The sequence below is a fragment of the Ranitomeya variabilis genome, chromosome 2, assembly GCF_051348905.1.
Source record: "Ranitomeya variabilis isolate aRanVar5 chromosome 2, aRanVar5.hap1, whole genome shotgun sequence".
Taxonomy (NCBI): domain Eukaryota; kingdom Metazoa; phylum Chordata; class Amphibia; order Anura; family Dendrobatidae; genus Ranitomeya; species Ranitomeya variabilis.
The window spans coordinates 1025327070-1025349610 of NC_135233.1; the positions used below are offsets into that span (position 1 = coordinate 1025327070).

At 43.3% G+C, this 22541-nt stretch overlaps 1 protein-coding gene across 1 annotated transcript in view; it reads left to right on the plus strand.

The window, feature by feature from the left end:
• The window catches only part of TPO (thyroid peroxidase), a 201959-nt gene that overhangs the window by 152799 nt on the left and 26619 nt on the right, over positions 1-22541 (plus strand). Inside the window, exon 13 of the mRNA XM_077281780.1 lies at positions 11168-11332. Within this exon, the coding sequence (XP_077137895.1) occupies positions 11168-11332 (165 nt within the window). The remainder of the gene's footprint in view (positions 1-11167; positions 11333-22541) is intronic.

Consider the following 22541-nt stretch of genomic DNA (forward strand, 5'->3'; position numbering starts at 1 on the left):
TTACTTTTTCAATGTAGAATTGGCTGGAATTGAGATCGGACACAATGTCGCGTTTGGAGAGCCCCTGATGTGCCTAAACAGTGGAAACCCCCCACAAGTGACACCATTTTGGAAACTAGACCCCTTAAGGAACTTATCTAGATGTGTGGTGAGCACTTTAAACCCCCAGGTGCTTCACAGAAGTTTATAACGTAGAGCCATGAAAATAAAAAATCGCATTTTTTCTACAAAAATTATCTTTTTGCCCCCAAATTTTTATTTTCGCAAGGGCAACAGTAGAAATTAGACCACAAAAGTTGTTGTGCAATTTCTTCTGAGTACATCGATACCCCATATGTGGGGGTAAACCACTGTTTGGACACACCGCAGAGCTTGGAAGAGAAGGAGTGCCGTTTTACTTTTTCAATGTAGAATTGGCTGGAATTGAGATCGGACGCCATGTCGCATTTGGAGAGCCCCTGATGTGCCTAAATAGTAGAAACTCCCCACAAGTGACCCCATTTTGGAAACTAGACCCCTTAAGGAACCTATCTAGATGTGTGGTGAGCACTTTAAACTCCCAAGTGCTTCACAGAAATTTATAAAGTAGAGCCGTGAAAATAAAAAATCCTTTTTTTTCCCTCGAAAATCATTTTTTAGCCTGCAATTTTTTATTTTCTCAAGGGTAACAGGAGACATTGGACCCCAAAATCTGTTGACCAGTTTGTCCTGAGTACACTGATACCCAATATGTGGGGGGGCACTGTTTGGGCACCCATCCGGGCTCGGAAGGGAAGGAGCACAGCTTGGAATGCAGACTTTGATGGGATGGTCTGCGGGTGTCATGTTTAGTGTTGAGCGATACCGTCCGATACTTGAAAGTATCGGTATCGGAAAGTATCGGCCGATACCGGCAAAGTATCGGATCTAATCCGATACCGATACCCGATACCAATACAAGTCAATGGGACTCAAGTATCGGACGGTATTCCTGATGGTTCCCAGGGTCCGAAGGAGAGGAAACTCTCCTTCAGGCCCTGGGAACCATATTAATGTGTAAAATAAAGAATTAAAATAAAAAATATTGCTATACTCACCCTCCGACGCAGCCTGGACCTCACCGAGGGAACCGGCAGCGTTGTTTGCTTAAAATGCGCGCTTTTCCTTCCTTCCGTGACGTCACGGCTTCTGATTGGTCGCGTGCCGCCCATGTGGCCGCGACGCGACCAATCACAGCAAGCCGTGACGTAATTTTCAGGTCCTTCTAGGCATTCAGTATTTTAAAATTACGTTCCGGCTTTGTGATTGGTCGCATCGCGGTCACATGGGCAACGCGACCAATCACAAGCCGTGACGTCACGGGAGGCAGGAGACGCGCGCATTTTAAAATGCGCGCGTGTCCAGCCTCCCGTCACGTCACGGCTTGTGATTGGTCGCGTCGCCCATGTGACCGCGACGCGACCAATCACAAGCCAGAACGTAATTTTAAAATCCTGAAGGACCTGAAATTACGTCACGGCTTGCTGTGATTGGTTGCGTCGCGGCCACATGGGCGACGCGACCAATCACAAGCCGTGACGTCACGGGAGGCTGGACACGCGCGCATTTTAAAATGCGAGCGTCTCCTGCCTCCCGTGACGTCACGGCTTGTGATTGGTCGCGTCGCCCATGTGACCGCGACGCGACCAATCACAATGCCGGAACGTAATTTTAAAATACTGAATGCCTAGAAGGACCTGAAAATTAAGTCACGGCTTGCTGTGATTGGTCACGTCGCGGCCACATGGGCGGCACGCGACCAATCAGAAGCCGTGACGTCACGGAAGGAAGGAAAAGCGCGCATTTTAAGCAAACAACGCTGCCGGTTCCCTCGGTGAGGTCCAGGCTGCGTCAGAGAGGTGAGTATAGCAATATTTTTTATTTTAATTCTTTCTTTTACACATTAATGTTGTTTCGATACCGATACCCGATACCACAAAAGTATCGGATCTCGGTATCGGAATTCCGATACAGCAAATATCGGCCGATACCCGATACTTGCGGTATCGGAATGCTCAACACTAGTCATGTTGCATTTGCAGAGCTCCTGATGTACCTAAACAGTAGAAACCAACCACAAGTGACCCCATTTTGGAAACTAGACCCCCAAAGAGCTTATCTAGATGTGTGGTGACTGAGCACTATGAACCCCCAACTGCTTCACAGAAGTTTATAATGTAGAGCCATGAAAATAAAAAAATCATATTTTTTCCACAAAAATGATCTTTTCACCCCAAAATTTTTACTTTCACAAGGGTAACAGAAGAAATTGGACCCCAAAATTTATTGTGCAATTTATGCTGAGTACGCTGATTTCCCATATGTGGGGGTAAACCACTGTTTGGGCGCATGGCAGATCTCGGAAGGGAAGGAGCGCCGTTTTGGAATGCAGACTTTGATATAATGGTCTGCGGGCATTATGTTGCGTTTGCAGAGCCCCTGATGTACCTAAACAGTAGAAACCCCCCACAAGTGACCCGATTTTGGAAACTAGACCTCCCCAAGGAACTTACCTAGATGTGTGGTGAGAACTTTGAATGCCCAAGTGCTTCACAGAAGTTTATAATGCAGAGTCGTGAAAATAAAAAAAAAAAATTTTTCCACAAAAAAGATTTTTTTGCCCCCAAGTTTTTATTTTCACAAAGGTAACAGGAGAAATTGGACCCCAAAAGTTGTTGTCCAATTTTTCCCGAGTACGCTGATGCCCCATATATGGGGGGGTAAACCACTTTTTGGGCGCACGGCAGAGCTCAGAAGGGAGGGAGCACCATTTGACTTTTTGAACGCAAAATTGGCTGTCGTGTTTGGTGACACCCTGATGTACCTAAACAGTGGAAACCCCCAATTCTAACTCCAACCTTAACCCCAACACACCCCTAACCCTAATCCCAACCCGATCCATAATCCTAATCACAACCCTAATGATACTCACGGCCCTAACCCCAAAAAAACCCTAATCTCAACACTAGCCATAACCCTAATAAAAACCCTAAATCCAACACACCCCTAATCCTAATCTCAACCCTAACCTCAAACCTAACCCTAATCCCAAAACACCCCTAACCCTAATCCCAACCCTAACCTTAACCCCAATCCCAAACCTAACCCTAATCCCAAACGGAACCCTAATGCCAACCCTAATCCAAACCCTAACCCTTATCCCAACTCTAACCCTAAATTTAGCCCCAACCCTAGCCCTAACTTTAGCTCCAACCCTAACTTTAGCCCCAACCCTAACCCTAACCCTAGCCCTAACCCTAAATTTAGCCCCAACCCTAACCCTAAATTTAGCCCCAACCCTAACCCTAACTTTAGCCCCAACCCTAACCCTAACCCTAAATTTAGCCCCAACCCTAACCCTAACCCTAAATTTAGCCCCAACCCTAACCTAAATTTAGCCCCAACCCTAACCCCAAATTTAGCCCCAACTCCTCTAGCTGCCGGCCAGCAGATCATGGTTGTTTACCACTAATCCATTGCTGTGTGCTATATAGCCATAGCGCTCCTTAAATTTACTACATACATATTTTTTCCAAAAACATTGATATTCCCCTTGAGGGACTGTAGCTGGAGCAGCTTGGGGCCATAGAGAGCATCTCCAGGTAAGAGGACCTGAAGTGACATCACATCATGTCTGCTACAGAAGTTGTGCAGGAGTACACAACCCTTCCAGGTGAGAGGCTAATCCCCCCACCTTTCATTAAAATATCCCCATTAAACCACTTGGTGCTTCTCATGCTGAAGTCTTCCATGTTTATTGTTTTACCCAATAGTTGAAAGGCACAGAGAAATCACGGAGGACGCTGGTACAGTCAGCAAGGTACTCCTTCAGTATCTTCCAAAACTTTTCCCTCCTTGTCAGAGTACTCCACGCATCAGAGCCTGGGCGATGGGAGGGTGTGAGAAAACTGTCCCAGACCTTTTAATGGTTTCACTTGCCTCTGCTGCATCTGGTGTTTGTCTCCCTTATCTCTAAACCTTGGTTTTCCAAGGAACTGAAACCTCTGCCGCCAAAATTGTCAGATGGGAATTCTTCAACAAAGGCTTTCTGGTACTGCACCATTTTTTAGACCTCTCTGCCAGGAGAAAAAAAGAAGGAAAGTTCTTCTTGTATCCTTGTAGCTTAGGTCTAGAAGGGTAACTAAGTAGTAATTAGTGTTGGCCAAAATGCGTACAACACGAGGGTCATGGGAAAAGCAGCAGAACATAAACTCAGCCATGTGTGCCAGACTGACAACAGCCAAGACTTCCCTATCCCCACCAAGTGAACAACTGTCCATCTTTTCCTCCTCATTCTCATCCCCCTACTGGTCTTCAGCCATCCACTCTGAACAGACGGGATGAAGGTGGTGTGGGTAGTACCATCTGTTGCGCAGGCAACAGGCTCCTGTTCTTTTTCCTCCTCATTATCACCCAATCTGCATCAGGAACATGAGATGAGGCTTGGCTGTGTAGTATCACCCTGTAGAGTTTCTTGCTCCATCTCAACTTGCTTGGAAAACCTCTTTAATTGTGAGCAGTGAGCGTTTCAGTAGACAGAGAAGTGGAATAGTTATGCTGATTATGGCATCATCAATGCTCACTATCTTGGTCGAGTCCTCAAAGTTTTGGAGAACAGATTTCAGACATCCATGCCCACTCATCAGCTCTTATGTGCGGAGGCAAACTACTGCCCTCTGCTGCTCACACTGGTTTGGCTGCAAAAATCATGTTCCATGCCCCCCTACAAAGTGAGACAAGAAAATAGGTGGACGGAGTGTGTGTTTCTTGTGATCCCAACACAGGCACAGTTTGACCTTGCCCATGGCCTCTGCACTCACCATCAGGATCACATCCACTTTCCTGTCCCTTACCATGTGCTTTGCCCATTTTAAATTATCCCTGTTAAGAAAACTTTGCAGGGATAGTATTTCAGGAAAATGTGCCCACCTCAGATGGACTTGTTATAGTGTAGGAGCAATGTAGCCCCAAGTCGGGCTTTTTTATTTTGATGCAAATCTGGCACAGTTTAAATGTTGTATAATATTTCTCTGCTAAAAACAATTTGCAGGAATAATAACGCAGGAAAATTTGCCCACTTCAGATAGACTTCTTACAGTGAAGGAGCAGAATAGCAATGCTATTTCTAACAAACCAAGTCTGTTTTTTTTATTTTGATGCACAACTGGTACAGTATAAATGACGTATAATATCTCTCAGCTAAAAAGTTTAACAGGATTACTAGAGCAGTAAAATTTGCCCTTCTCAGATGAACAATGAAGCAATGATATTTCTAACCAACCAACTCTGGCTTTTTTATTTTGATGCACAACTGGTGCAGTGTAAATGAAGTATAATATTTCCCTGCTAAAAAAACTTTACGGGATTAGTATCGCAGGACAATTTGACCACTTCAGATGGACTTTTACAGTGCAGGAGCAATATAGCAATGCTATTGCTAACCAACCCAGTCTGGCTGTATGCTTTTCATGTACAACTGGCTCAGTATAAATGGCATATAGCATTTCCCTGCTAAAAAAAATTGCTGGATTAAGAGCAAAAAGAATATTATAAGGGTTTTTTATATGAGTTGCAGCAGAAAGAATGTGCAATTAGCCCTATCCTGTCCTACACTATCCCATCAGCACAATCTCTCCCTAAGTGCTGCTATCAGCAGAATGAATATTGATTACAATTAGCCCTAATAAGGGCTGTTGTTGTAGTTGAAAGAAAGATTACATATGTCTAATCCCTGCCTATGCACAGATACAACTCTGTCCCTAGCACAGCACCTCTCCGTACTCTGCCTGTGTCCGTTGGTATACTGTGGTGAGCATGGGGTCATGGGTCTTATATAGACCCGATGATTCTATGAGGCCCGGCAATCACAGTAATGCCACAACCAAGATGGCTATGGCATTACAGTGACTGGCAGGCAATCCCCGCATGTTTACTGGCTGTCTAACAAGCGCCAAAACAGGCGGGGCAGGGACTCGAGCATTCAAATATAATCACCAGGTAACAAGCATCTCAAGCACACTGATGCTTGAGTGAATAAAAAGCAGAAAGGAGCACTCTCGGTCCTCAATATTTGTTACAAATCAATTCACTAATCATCTCTATCTTGGTCAGGCCTCATCTGGAATATCGTGTCCAGTTCTGGGCACCACATTTTGAAAAAGACATTGAAAAACTGGAGCAAAATCAGAAAAGGGCTACCAGGATGGTGACTGCAAAGTATGTCCTAAGAGGAATAGTTGAAGGATCTGGGAATGTTTAGTTTGCAAAAAAGAAGGCTAAGAGGAAACTTAATAGCTGTCTACAAATATCAGAAGGAATATCACAGTGTAGAGGGATCACCCTTATTCTCATTTACACATGGAAACATGAGAAGTTATCGAATGAAACTGAAAGGGAGAAGATTAGATATTAGAAAATACTTTTTGACAGTGAGGGAGATTAAGTAGTGGAACAGGCTGCCACGAGAGGTAATGAGTTCTCCTCCAATGGAAGTCTCCAAACAGAGGCTAGACAGACATGTCTGAGATGGTTTAGTGAATCCTGCATTGAGCAGGGGTTGGACATGATGATCCTGGCAGTCAATTCCAACTTTAACATTCTTTGATTCTATGATCTCTGACTCTGAATACTGTGATAAATTGCTGCTCCTCCGATTGTTCCCTCTGGCCTTTGGGTTTCACACTGTCATGTCGGGTGCAAACCATGTTACTGATATCAAAGATGTGCGTCACTCACTATGTAAATATGTGAGGTCTGGTCAATGCCAGAAGATTTGAAAATCATATGGAGCAAGTGAAGGACAAGGCAAGCTGTGGTGACAGAAACAAGTGAGGGGTGAGTGTATAGCAGGTTAGTATAATGTTATTATTTTATCCCCTTCTCAAGGATCAAAAGAATCCATCAAAATAGTGGCTGCCATTCTGCTGATATTATAGAAATTGAAATGTTAAAATTCCATACTTATCTGAAGCTAAAATTCTCAGGAAATTAGTAATGAAATTGAATAATTACAAATCTATTCTTTCATCATCCCAACTTAAATTTTTTGGCTACACTTTTACAATGCATATTTCATGATCAGACATTCTGACATGAATATTCTGTATGTTTTGTGAATTCTGGTGAAAATTTCTCTTTAAAAAGACTACTTCTAAGCTCTGAGTTTGAAAAATTAGAGATACCAAAATAGAATAGACAATTAAATTATTTGCTCAGTGCAAATTGGTACGTGCCTCTGCTTTTGGGATAATAAAGAGAAGCTGTCAAGCCATGATTTTTTTTTTTTTTTTTTTTACAAAGAAACTGAATTTCTAGCAAAAAATAAAGGGGTTTGGAATATGTCTTGGTAGCCTCTGATTCAGTTTGAACACCACTATATGGTTTCATTCATTGTTGTGATTTGCCACTTAGCTATTGCTTCTCTTTTTCAAATATCGGTCTTGGAGCAGAGCTATCCCTTATGAGGTAGGTAATCTGAGGTGAGCCCTTCAGGCATGTCGGAGCTTTCTAACCAGATGCTTTGTTCTACATGGGGACAAGTTATCCATGTAAAAAATCAGGATCCTTATTATGGTGCTTTATAACTGAAGGATCTGTGGCCACATGACTAGAACTGTGAGTCCACAAGTTACTAAAGGTTTCTGATAAATGATGAGCAAAGTTCTGTCTTAACCCCCACCTATATATACACCGTGTTCCAAATTATTATGCAAATGATATTTTTCTCGGATTTTCCTAAATGGTCGGTGCAAATGACAGTCAGTCTAATAAAAGTCATCACCCGATAGATTATACATCGAATTTTATTGCAGAAACCTCCCAATGATAACAGTATAATCTCCAAAATGAATAAAAACTCAAAATGCACTGTTCGAAATTATTATGCACAGTAGAATTTCTAAACATTTGATATATTTTAAAGAACTGAAAATGCTCATTTGTTGAATTTGCAGCATTAGGAGGTCACATTCACTGAACAAAAAAGCTATTTAACTCCAAAACATCCTAACAGGCCAAGTTACATGTTAACATAGGAACCCTTCTTTGATATCATCTTCACAATTCTTGCATCCATTGATCTTGTGAGTATTTGGAGAGTTTCTGCTTGTATTTCTTTGCATCAAGTCAGAATAGCCTCCCAGAGCTGCTTTTTTGATGTGAACTGCCTCCCACCCTCATAGATCTTTTGCTTGATGATACTCCAAAAGTTCTCTATAGGGTTGAGGTCAGGGGAAGATTGTGGCCACACCATGAGTATATCTCCTTTTATGACCATAGTAGCCAATAACTCAGAGGTATTCTTGGAAGAATGAGATAGTGCATTGTCATGCATGATGATGATTTTGCTCCTTAAGGCACATTTCTGCTTTTTATACCATGGAAGACAGTTCTCAGTCAGAAACTCTATATACTTTGTAGAGGTCATTTTCACACCTTCAGGAACCTTAAAGAGCCCTACCAGCTGTTTCCCCATGATTCCAGACACAAAACTTGACTCCTTCACCTCCTTGCTGATGTCGCAACCTTGATGGGACATGGAGGCCATCCACCAACCATCCACTAGTCCATCCATCTGGACCATCCAGGGTTGCTCGACACGCATCAGTAAACAAGACTGTTTGGAAATTAGTCTTCATGTACAGTACAGATCAAAAGTTTGGACACACCTTCTCATTTAAAGATTTTTCTGTATTTTCATGACTATGAAAATTGTACATTCACACTGAAGGCATCAAAACTATGAATTAACACATGTGGAATTATATACTTAACAAAAAAGTGTGAAACAACTGAAATATGTCTTATATTCTGGGTTCTTCAAAGTAGCAACCTTTTGCTTTGATGACTGCTTTGCACACTCTTGGCATTCTCTTGATGCGCTTCAAGAGGTAGTCACTGGGAATGGTTTTCACTTCACAGGTGTGCCTTCACAGGCCGCGACGTCATCTAAGGTCTTTCAAGCGCTCATTCTTAGGAACGGAAGCTGCCGGTTACATCGGTAAGGTCCAGGCTGCGTCGGAGAGGTGAGTATATCAATATTTTTTATTTTTATTCTTTATTTTACACATTAATATGGATCCCAGGGCCTGAAGGAGAGTTTCCTCTCCTTCAGACCCTGGGAACCATACAGGATACCTTCCGATACTTGGTGTCCCATTGACTTGTATTGGTATCGGTATCGGCGATATCCGATACTTTTCGGGTATCGGCCGATACTATCCGATACCGATACTTTCAAGTATCGGACGGTATCGCTCAACACTAGTCAGAGTTGATTACTGATTTTTTTCACTGACTAAATCTGTCTGTGAAAAATACTTCAGCATGCTGTGCTTTCACTTCAAAATCGGAAGATACTCAGCCATTAAAGGGTATGGGTGCATGGAAAACATCGGACTGCTCTTGGATGACATGTGAGTGTAGTCTGATTTCCGTGGACTCACAGAATGGAGAAGATGGAGAAATTTTGTGATCCGAGAGAACCAGATCACAGTAAGGTGACAGTCTGATTCAACTTGCCATAATCAATCCAATTATCTCAGAGGAGATAACTTGTATTAGGGGTCAGGTGCCACAATGCAGAAACAGACCCTTATATGCCCTAAAGCTACTTTCAAACATTATTGGATAGCACACAGACCCTCTAAATATGAGTATGTCCTATTCCGATCCTCAAAATCAGATCAGAAAGGAACTGTTAGGCGCAGGGATTCTCCCGCTTCACGGGGTAGATCCCAAGCCTTGTCTGCTTTGGCGGTCTCCCATTCGGGCTCAGCCACGAAAGGTGCTGTTCAGCAGAGACATCAGTCCCAGCGTCTAGCTCAGGCTCGTAGTATACAGTTGGTTACTGCACGCTCTCCAGTCAAGGCCTTTGTAACCAGTGTTATACAGGAGCAACCTGCCAATTTGGAGCCTAAGTCCAGAGTTTTCCTTACTAAGCATGTCTGTGATGTGGCAGCTCCATATTGGACTGCGTGCGATGGTTCGCCTGACTGGGTGTAAGTATTTGGGGTGGAGCCTTATGTATAAAAGCCCTGAACGGAGCACACGGGTGCACTAGTATCATTTGGGTGTAGCTACAAGAGTGTAGACCCTTCCACTCTGTCTGCAAGTGTCATGTATCTGTCTAAGCTTCGGGACTGTACATGTAGGCAGGCAGCTAGTGTCAGTGGGGGCAATTAGCCACTTGGCTTAGCATCTGTTACCTACATGTGTGCGGTTAGCACAGAAGAGTTTCAGGGCAAGCTCAACCCTAGTCAGGGTATTAAGCTCAAAGCATCTTCTTCGTTTCTGTGTGCGAGTGACACAGCTCAGTTGCAGAGCATCTCTTTCATTTCTGTGTGCGAATGACACAGCTCAGATGCAGAGCATCTCTTTCAATTCTGTGTGCGAGTGACACAGCTCAGTTGCAGAGCATCTGTTTCATTTGTGTGCAAGTTCAGTTCACGTGCTTGTCCTGTGCCGTTTAACAGGACAAAGCACTTAGTACTCATTTGTACTGTTCCTCTCTGTGGAGAAATAGAGTTTGGAACTTAGCGTCTTGTTCACACTGAGTGGCGTTTACCCAGTGTGCATGGGTAATCGGTCACCGTGTAGTCCGTCATTTTTCACTAGCAGCAGTTTTCCATCTCTGTACGGTGGACCCCGGGTTGCGATTGTGCTTTATTATTTATTTTATTTAGCGCAATCCGCCAACCCTAACAGGAACATGTTCTGAGTACTGATCTCACACTTCAATCCAAGATTTTCCCGAACATATGAATAGATCAATGAAACTCTATGTCCGGGCAGTACACGGACTATTCACACCAATGTGTGAATGTAGCCTAACTCAGGATTTCCTTATATAGAAGTCAATAGCAATTGTACACAATTTAATACTTTTTCCTAGATCACTGAATGCACTCAGTATATACTAGAAGAAGAGATAAAGCATTGTACCTACAAAACCCAGAGGGAACTGATATAAAGACAAAAAAAGAGAATTTGTTCTGTATTTTTTTCAATTGTCTGCTCCAAATTTACCGTTTTCTTTGGAACTATATAAATGTTTTCTCTCTTTTTTTTTACCCAAGGCAAGACTTTGATTGCAAAAATAAAACCAAGATAAATTTTAAACTGGATTTAACAGGCCCATATCTTATTGTAGGTGCATCATGTGGTCTTCCAAAGAAGATAAAGAATGGAGATTCTGTATATTGTTCAGAAACGCTCTTAATTTATTTTTGCTACCCTGGATATCGCCTAGTAGGACATGAAAAATTAGCCTGTCTTGGAAATCAATGGAATACAACCCAACCCCCATTCTGTAAAGGTACAATTTAATGTAGAGCATTACAATAAAAGTCTTTGTGAGGTGAACTGAATGTTAAGTAGAGTGAACATAAGAAAAGCGTCAGATACAAGCTAGGATGAGAAATTTATTCTGCAAATTAAAGTTTACTGCTCTACTATTTACATTGAAGACCTACAAGGTCATGTAAAAGTAGAAAATTCAATTTATGTGCATTGCATAAAAATAAATTGAAAACTTACAGAAATTTGAAAACTGTAATTATATTTCCCAACTTAATTTGTGGTGGGTATGGAGATGACTAACAGTTACACGACACATTTGAACAAAGTGTAGTTAAAAAGTCATCATTTACATGTACAACACTAAAAGATTAGACTTTTTACATCAGCTGCTATTGGCAAAAAGGCATCAATCCCTGAGGCTATATTCACACTGTGTTTTTATCTAAGGGTCCCTTTCCACTTGCGAGGAAAACGGATGCGTGCAATCCGATAAAAAATCGGATTGCACTCTGACCAATGTTATTTAATAGGTGGCTTTTCATTTGCGATTTTTTTCTCAGCCGAAATCGGACTGAGAAAAATCTGGATCGGCTGAGAAAAAAATCGCAGCATGCTGCGTATTGCTGCGATTCTCGGACGAGACTCGCCAATGCAAGTCAATGGGTGCGAGAAAAAAATCGCACAGCACTCGCAACATGCGAGTTCTGTCCGATTATTACGCACCAGTGTCCTTTGAAAAGCCGGCAATTCAGTGCGGTGTACAGTAAAATCACACTGACAGGTTAGAATAGAGTAGATATATACACATAGAATAGGTATATATACATATATATATGTCAGTGAGACACCTATATATGTATATTTATATTTAATGCAGCGCTAGATAGCTTAAAAGCCTCTAATTCAATTGCCGGCTTTTTCCTTCTCCTTCACAAACCCGACATGATATCAGACATGGTTTACATACAGTAAACCATCTCATATCCCTTTTTTTATTACATATTCCTCTTCACTAATGTAACAAGTGTCTGTGTGCACAATTTGGGGGATCTAGCTATTAAATTAAAGGGTTAAATTGCGGAAAAACTTGGCGTGGGCTCCCGCGCAATTTTCTCCGCCAGAGTGGTAAAGCCAGTGACTGAGGGCAGATATTAATAGCCAGGAGAGGGTCCATGGTTATTGGCCCCCCCATAGCTAAAAACATCTGCCCCCAGCCACCCCAGAAAAGGCACATCTGGAAGATGCGCCTATTCTGGCACTTGGCCACTCTCTTCCCACTCCCTGTAGCGGTGGGATATGGGGTAATGAAGGGTTAATGCCACCTTGCTATTGTAAGGTGACATTAAGCCAGATTAATAATGGAGAGGCGTCAGTTATTACACCTATCCATTATTAATCCAGTTGTTGGAAAGGGTTAAAAAACACACACACACATGATTAAAAAGGATTTTAATGAAATAAACACAGCGGTTGTTTTAATAATTTATTGCTCTCTCATTCCATTTTCATACCCTCACTTGGAAAAATAATAAACACACAAGATACATACCCTCTCTGATGAACTGTCACGTCCCACGAAGTAATCCATCTGAAGGGGTTAACTAATATTACAGGCAGAGCTGCGATAATCCACTCGCTCGTACCTGTAATCCCCGGGTGCTGAAAGGAAAGCAGTGATCTGTACTTACATTCAGTCGCGGTGATGCGCCCCTGCTGGATGTTCTCATGAACTGCAGCCTGGGAACTTTTTCCCACGCTCCAGGTCATATGAGGACATCCACCAGGGGGCGCATCACCGCGATTGAAGGTAACTATAGATCACTGCTTTCCTTTCAGCACCCGGGGGATTACAGGTACGAGCGAGTGGTTTATCGCAGCTCTGCCTGTAATATTAGTTAACCCCTTCAGATGGATTACATCGTTGGACCTGACAGTACATCAGAAGGTATGTATCTTGTGTGTTTATTGTTTTGCCAAGCGAGGGTATGAAAATGGAATGAGAGAGCAATAAATTATTAAAACAACCGCTGTGTTTATTTCATTAAAATACTTTTTAATCACGTGTGTGTGTGTTTTTTTTACCCTTTCAAACAATTGGATTAATAATGGATAGGTGTAATAATTGACGCCTCTCCATTATTAATCTGGCTTAATGTCACCTTCCAATAGCAAGGTGGCATTAACCCTTCATTACCCCATATCCCACCGCTACAGGGAGTGGGAAGAGAGTGGCCAAGTGCCAGAATAGGCGCATCTTCCAGATGTGCCTTTTCTGGGGTGGCTGGGGGCAGATGTTTTTAGCCACGGGGGGGCCAATAACCATGGACCCTCTCCTGGCTATTAATATCTGCCCTCAGTCACTGGCTTTACCACTCTGGCGGAGAAAATTGCGCGGGAGCCCACGCCAATTTTTCCCGCCATTTAACCCTTTATTTTAGCAGCTACAGCGGCCAAATTTTGCACATACACACTACTAACATTAGTAGTGTGGAATATGCAAAAAAAATGGGGATATGAGAAGGTTTACTGTATGTAAACCATGTCTCATATCCTGTCGGGTTTGTGAAGGAGAAGGAAAAAGCCGGCAATTGAATTAGAGGCTTTTATGCTATCTAGCGCTGCATTAAATATAAATATACATATATAGGTGTCTCACTGACATGTATATATGTATATATACACATTCTATGTGCATATATCTACTCTATTCTAACCTGTCAGTGTGATTTTACTGTACACAGCGCTGAATTGCCGGCTTTTCAAAGGACACTGGTGCGTAAAAATCGGACAGCAATACGGATGTCATACTGATGTCATACGGATGGTGCGATTAAAAAATCGCATGGCACTCGCATAACACTCGCATGACACTCGCATGACAATCGCATACGTTCCATCCGTTTTTTCGGTCCAGATTACGGACCGTTTTTTATCTCGCAAGTGGAAAGGGACCCTAACAGTCAAAAACAAGTTGTTCGAACAGAAACTTCAGGAAATACCGACGTCTTTTGTCCTGAAGCATTTTTGTCAATTTTTTGTTAGCATTTCCTGGAGCACATTGGCTTTTTTCTTTGGTGTTTGTTTATAACAATTTAACCTTTTTTAGCTTTTTTTTTTTTTTATAAAATACTAATGTTTTTTGGGACAAAAATTCTCGAAAAGATGCCCGGCAGCCTTCTGGGAATTTGTTTTTCTTGTTGACTTGTATTGTAAAGTTTGGAGCGGCTATAAAGCAGAAAATACCTGAAGGATGTGCAGCTCACTTTTCTTAGCTGCTTGGTATTTTTGCAATCCTGAGGTGGTTAAAAAAATTAAATCAAAATCCCATTTTTGTCCCTGTGGGGTGTGTGACTGCTCCTCATACAAGCCTTGTCTGTGTCCATTGATAATATTAAGTATCCCCCCTCTCCATCCATATAGATAACAGGTGTGTAAGTGGTAGTAGATCAGTATTTTGCACCTGTGTTACCTCTACCTTTCATCACTGGGGGCCAGGGATGGACATACCGAGGTGCAACCTCTGCATGCACAGAGGGCCCAGGAGCTAAGGGGGCCACTACCATGTTCACAGCAACAAGCAGCTTCTGTTACAGACATATTGTTGGACTCCATAGAGCCCATGTACTGTTCTTGCACAGGGGCCATCTTCGGGGTGTGTCCATCCATGCTGGGTATTATGACCTGGTATTGGTAAGTGGATGTTTATTTCTTTGATTTTTTTTTTTTTAATAAAGTGACAAGATGTGGATGTAAAAATCTGCTCTGCAAGTTATTTCTGTGTGATAAAATTCTGCTATGTGAGTATGGATTTGTAAATGACACATGGATGAGATTTGTCACTTTGTTGCAACACTATTCAACCGCGTATTTTGTATATGAAAATCTAGAAATAAATTACACAGCCTTTCCACTATGAGTGAATTTCAGCCGTAGCTTGAACAAAATGGCATCCACGTCCTTCCTACTAGTGATGAGTGAGCGTGCTCCTTACTCGAGATTTCCAAGCATGCTTGGGTGTTCGACGAGTATTTTGGCCATACTCGGAGATTTAGTTTGTGTCCCTGCAGCTGCATGATTTGTGGCTGCTAGACAGCCTGAATACATGTGGAGATTTCCTAACAAACAGGCGATCCTGCATGTGTTCAGGCTATCTAACAGCCGCAAATGCACATCTGTTGCATGACCAAAGTTCACAATCTGTGGCAGCTAGATCCCAAGGGTACTGCAACAATCAATCGCTAAAAATCTATTGTGTCTTATCTGTCGCAGTCGCTGTTTAATCAGGGTCCCAATGCAACCCTATTCACTAGTATTAAGCAACAGCATAGCAATGACACATAGTGACATCTGGCCATGCAAAAGCTGCTGTGATAAGTCACCATGTTGCATCAGCATAAGGGTATGTTCACACGCTGCGGTTTTTGCTGCGGATCCGCAGCGGATTTGGCACTGCGGATCCGCAGCTTTTTTCCATGTAGGTTACAGTACAATGTAACCCAATGGAAAACAAAACCCGCTGTGCCGACTATCCTTTTTTCCCCAGGCAAATCCGCAGCGGTTTTGCCTGCAGAAAAAAGAAGTACCTGTCAATTCTTTCTGCGGATTCTGCTGCGGGTTTCCAGCAGCCCCAATAGGAAACTGCAGTTGGAAACCCGCAGTGGAATCCGCAGAAGAAAAAGGATCAAAAACCGCAGCGAAAAATCAGTGCGGATTTTAGCTGCGGTTTTTCAAAACAGGACCTGAAAAAAAAAGGATCGTGTGAACGTAGCCTAAAGCATTTTAAGGCTGTGTGCACATGTTGCAGATTTGATTGCAGATCCGCAGCATTTTTTGCTGCACAGAATTGCATCAAATGCGCAGTGTAGTGCACAACCAATATAAGTCTATGGGAACCGCAGACTTGATGTGCACATGCTGCGGAAAAATCCACGCAGCTTTTTTTTTCCGCAGCATGTCACTTCTTTTGTGCGGAACTGCAGCGTTTCTGCACCCATAGACTTGCATTGAGTCAGGCACATTCGCAGCAAAACTGCAGATGTAAAAAAGATCTGCAGTTTTGCTGCAGATGTGGCTGTGAGAAACGCTGAGGCCCAGGAGGAGGGAAGTGTGTGGGCGGATTGTGGGCAGTGACTATGTGTGTGTATGTGTGTGCGGGCGGGGCCTGCGGGCTGTCTGAGGGTCTGCCAGGGCATCTGCGGGGCTGTACGGCGCTGTCCAGGGCTGTTCGGGTGTGTGCGGGGCTGTCTGGGTGTGTGCGGGGCTGTGCGGCGCTGTCCGGGGGTCTGCGCGGGGGGGTCTTTGGGAAGTTGTGTGTGTGTGCAGGCATCGTCCGATGGGACTACAAGTCCCATCGGGCTATGCCTGCTAGAGTGACAGTGATTGACACATTAGCCAATGATGGGACAGTAGTAGTCCCATCATCTGGCTAATGTGTTGAATGTTAAAAAAAAAAAACCACATATAAACATATACACATATACAGTACATACAACATACAGTACATACAACATAGAGTACATACTCACCAATCACCTTGATCCCGAAGCCCTTGCTTACCTGAAAAAAATATTAAAATAATAATCAAACAATATTCTCCCTGATCCGCAGTTATCCAATTAATATGAGTGTCCCACAAAGATCTCCCGTGGAGAGCTGCCGCATCAGGTGATGTGACCGCTCTCCAGGGGCTCTGGCGGTACAATGACGGAAGGTATCCTTCTGCACTGTATCCCTCCACCGCTGTGAGAAATAGTTCCTCCTCTCACTTGTGGCACTGCTGTGTGGGAAAACTCCCCCGCAGCTTTGCCATAAAGTGAGATCAAAGAACTCAGGTAACCTCAGTGATGCACTGCAGGAGCCATTGTCTCCTGTCAGTGTGTCACTGGAGGCCCAATAGAGCAATAGGCGCAATAGAGGCCCAATGTCCCATGACGATCTCCCCTATAGAACAGTGAATTGTCACCAGATGTCACTGTTCTCTAGGGGAGATTGTCGTGTGACATTCATTAATAATTGGATTATGGTGGAAAGGGAGTATACGGTTGGTTTATTATTTTTAATTTTTTGCAGGCGATCAAGGGCATCGCAGGAATTAGGCTTGCTTTGTAATTATGGTAAAATTAAGAATATTAAAATACTTTTTTTCTGGCTGTGTATTTTGTTTTTAACTCTTTCACTACTATAGGATTAGTAATGGATAGGCGTCTTATTGACGGCTCTCCATTATTAACTGGGCTTAATGTCACCTTACAAGATGACATTAACCCCTTATTACCCCATATCCCCGCTACAGGGGAGTGGGAAGAGAGGGGCTAAGTGCCGTAATTGGCGCATCTTACAGATGCACCATTGCTGGGGGCTGGTATTTGTAGCCAGGGGAAAATATCCATGGCCCCTCTCTAGGCTATGAATATCAGCCCGCAGCTGTCTGCATAGCCTTTCTGGCTATAAAAGATAGAGGGACCCCATGTCATTTTTTGGGGGGGGTTCCCCTATTTTAATTGCCAGTAAAGGCGACGCAGACAGCTGCAGGCTGATATTCATAGCCTGGGAAGGGGACATGGGTATTAACCCCCCTCCCAGGCTACAAATATCGGCTCCGGCAGTCGGCTTTCCCCCTCTGGCGCAGAAAATTGCGAGGGAGCCCACGCCATTTTTTTCCCTTTTTTCTATACATACATAGATATATCTATCCATATATCTATCTAACTATCCATATATCTATCTACATCTTTCCATAGATAGATCTATCTATTCATATATCTATCTATAGATATATGCATGGATAGATATATGTATCTATAGATATATCTATATGTAGATCTATCCATCTATCTCATTCTATCTATCTATAGATAGAAGGAATGGGATAGATAGATAGACAGATAGATAGATAGATAGATAGATAGATAGATAGATAGATAGATAGATAGATAGAGGAAAGATAGAAGGAATGAGATAGATGATATATATATATATATATATATATATATATATATAGATCGATAGATATTATCTATCTATAAATCTATCTATCCATCTCATTCCTTCTATCTATCTACAGATCTATCTATCTATATTTATATCTATCTATCTATCTGTCTATCTGTGTGTAATGGAGTGTGGGCTGGACAAATGTAAAAGAGGAGGTTGGGCAATAAATGACCACAAATTTTTTTTGTTCAATAATACATCTTTATTTAGCTTTCAAAAATGCATCCACAAACGCATAAAAAAAGCATAAAAATGCACCTGCGTTATCTGCCAAGAGATGCGGATTCAGTGCAGAAAAATGCACAGGCAAATCTGCAACGTGTGCACATACCCTAAGGCATTGATTAAAATATACATCAAGTTTCAGAGCATGTTCACATATAGCTTTCTAATGCATTTTTTGCTGCATAATAAATGAAGGCATTGATCCTAAAACCTCAACAGAAATTCTGTGGGTTTTTGTTTTGTTTTTTTGGGTCCTCAAGCCATTTTAATCTTAGTGAGGGGAAAACTACTAAGAAAAAGCCACTGGGGGAATTTTTCTGAATATTTTCTCACGCTCGAGTTCATATGAGTTTATACCAGCAGGGGGCGCAGCACCGCAAGTCTAGGTAGCTACGTTCCCCTGCTTTCAATTTATTCCCCACTTTTTACAGGCAGGAGCACAGCTGCATTAGCAGGCTTCTGCTTGTAAAATTATTTAACCCCTTCTGATGGATTTACATCGTGGGACTTGACTGTAACGCCGGAGAGGTATGGGATATTGTTGTTTTTTTATTTTAACTTTGTTTCAGGTGACAAAGGTCTTCAATTGGATTGAGCGTTTAATAAACTATTACAACACCATGTGTCTTTATTTCATTAAAATACTTTTTTTCTAATGTGTGTGTGTTTTTTAACCCTTTATTAGTAATGGACTAATAATGGATAGGTGTCTTATTGACACCTCTCCATTATTAACCTGGCTTAATATCACCTTACAATAGCACGGTGACATTAACCCTTTATTACCCCATATCCCACCGCTACTCGGGAGTGGGAAGAGAGTGGCCAAGTGCCAGAATAGGCGCATCTTACAGATCTGCCTTTTTTGGGGTGGCTGGGGGCAGATGTTTTTAGCCAGGGGGGCCAATAACCATGGACCCTCTCTAGGCTATTAATATCTGCCGTCAGTCACTGGCTTTACCACTCTGGCGGAGAAAATTGCACGGGAGCCCACGCCTGTTTTTTCCCCGATTTAACCCTTTATTTTAACAGCTAGAGCCGCCAAATTTTGCACACACACTCTACTGACATTAGTAGTGACTGGAATATGTAAAAAAATAAGGGATATGAAATGGTTTACTGTATGTAAACCATGTCTCATATCCTGTCGGGTTTGGGAAGGAGAGAGCAAAAGCCGGCAATTGAATTACTGGCCTTTCTGCTATCTAGCGCTGTATTAAAAAAAAAATATATATATATATATATATATATATATATATATATATATATATACTATATATGTGTATATATGTGTCTCAATGACATATATATGTATATATATATATATGTATATATATAGACTGTATATATGTTTTTACGAATATTTGAGGTCATGGATCCATTCTATGTCCATTTTGCAAGCCGGCGAGAAAATCTCGCTGTACGGATGCCATACGGATGACACACGGATAATTTTTGGAGAAAAAACACATCATTACATTGAATACGGATCACTGTTCAGGAAATTTTCTGCGTATCTCGGCCATCTAAAAGGGACCGTATTTTTATACGTTGTGTGTGACTCCAGCCTAAGTGTTAACACTTTTTCCAAGCATGTTCGCTAATCACTATTATTTTGTAAAGAGTAATGATAAACACAAAAATGCTTTCAGTTAAACCATAGCATCATTCTCTTGCACTTTTTCTATCCTTCAGCACATTACAGGTTAAAAATTTCAGTGCATTGATTTTTTGGAAGAGTTTTTATGCCCTGCCCTGCCACACTGACAGCTTCCTTCAATTTCAATTATGAGATGAGCTCCCTCATCAGTTCCTTTACTGCTACTTTTTGCACCACATAAAATCCACAATACAGAGGATAACAGGTACTGATCTGTGCTGCTACATCACTGCACGGCAGTAGCGTAGCTACCAGGGGGGCAGAGGGTGCGGTCGCCCCGGGCCCCGAGCTCAGAGGGGGCCCACCTGGAGCTACGCTACCCTTAACTATATTAGCCTACTTGCACGCCAATATAGTTGAGCTAGCCTCTGCAGCAGAGCAGGGACAGAATCTCCCTGCACTGCCGCGGTCTGTCCTGTAGAGGAGCATGTACCTGGGGACGCTGGGTGCCGGCACTGTACCTGCTGCCTCCAGCATACTGCAGACAGCACACATAGCCGGCTGTGTGGTGGCTGCAGCTGAAGAGACTTCAGGACGCTGCTTCTTCCCCTCTCTGAGCCCTGCACAGAGGAGCAGGACAGGAGACAGGACGACGTAGGAGCTCAAGCTGCAGGGGGCTGGAGGTGACTGCACTGTGCAGTGAGGAAGAGGCAGGACACTGCTCCCCTCCTGAGTCCTGACAAGTCCCTGAGATTTCTTGCATCCGTTTTGCTCTGTCTCTGTCAGTGTCTCTCTGTCAGTCTCTCTCTGTCTCGCTCTCTGTCTCTCTCGCTCTCTGTCAGTCTCGCTCTCTGTCTTGCTCTGTCTCGCTCTGTCTCTCTCCCTCTGTCAGTCTTGCTCTCTGTCTCCCTCTCACTCTGTCTCCCTCTCACTCTGTCTCGCTCTCACTCTCTGTCTCGCTCGCTCTGTCTCGCTCGCTCTCTGTCTCGCTCGCTCTCTGTCTCGCTCACTCTCTGTCTCACTCACTCTGTCTCGCTCTGTCTCGCTCTCACTCTCTGTCTCGCTCGCTCTGTCTCGCTCGCTCTGTCTCGCTCGCTCTCTGTCTCGCTCACTCTCTGTCTCGCTCTCACTCTGTCTCGCTCGCTCTGTCTCGCTCGCTCTGTCTCGCTCGCTCTCTGTCTCACTCTGTCTCGCTCTCTCTCTGTCTCTCTCTCAGTCTCTGTCTTGCTCACTCTGTCTCGCTCACTCTATCTCGCTCTCTGTCTGTCTCGCTCTCTCTGTCTCGCTCTGTCTCTGTCTCGCTCTGTCTCGCTCTCTCTCAGTCTCTCTGAGTCTCTGTCTCTCAGGGTCAGTCACTCTGTCACTCTCTCAGTCTCTCTGTCAGTCTCTGTCTCTCTGTCTCAGTCTTTGTCTAGCGCTCTCTCTGTGTCTCTCTGTCAGTCTCGGTCTCTGTCAGTCTCTCTCTGTCACTCTCTGGCAGTCTCTCTCTGGCTCAGTCTTTGTCTCACTCTGTTTGTCTCTGTCTCACTCTCTGTCTCGCTCTCAGTCTCTGTCAGTCTCTCTGTCTCTCATTCTGTCTCTCAATCTCTGTCTGTCTCTCTGTCAGTCTCTCTCCGTCTCTGTCAGTCTCTCTTCAGTGTCTCTTTGTCTGTCTCTCTCAGTCTCTCTGTCTCAGTCTAGGTCTCGCTCTCTCTGTCTCAGTCTCTCTGTCTATCTCTCTCTGTCTGTCTCTCAGTCTCTCTCTATCTCTTGTAATGTGGTCCTGCAGCTGGGGTCAGGGTCCTATCAGTCCAGTGTGTATCATCTCATATCAGGTAATACAAGGTAACAAACATCATAAAAATCCCCATAAAGTTGAGTATAAATATATATGATGAAAAACCAAATAGAATAAAAATGGGAACAGTCAGTAGGTGAGTATAGATAATTACAATCACATATAGATGCATATGTATACTCAGTCTGAATAACATGGCCCGCAAATGGGGAGAAGGGAAAAAAAGAAGAGATGACATACAGTACGGCGCACTTTCTTCTTTCATTGTGTGATATTTTACCTCCCCCCCCCCCCCCTTTCTTCTGCTTTCCTCTTGCTTTCCATTCACCTCTTAAGGGTATGTTTCCACGGTCAGGAAACGCTGCTTGTTTGACGCTGCGCAGCGCTGCAGCGTCAAACAAGCAGCGTCCAGATGTTCCAGCATAGTGAAGGGGATTTGATGAAATCCCGTCTCCACTATGCATGGAAACCCGCACGCGGCGGCCCTGCGACTACGGACATGCTGCGCGTCTTTTCAGATCGCAGCATGCCCGTACACCTTGCGGGGACGCAGCGTCCCCGCAAGGCATATCACAGGGCCCTATGGGACAGAGCGATCATCCCGGATGTGAAGAGTTAACACATCCGGTA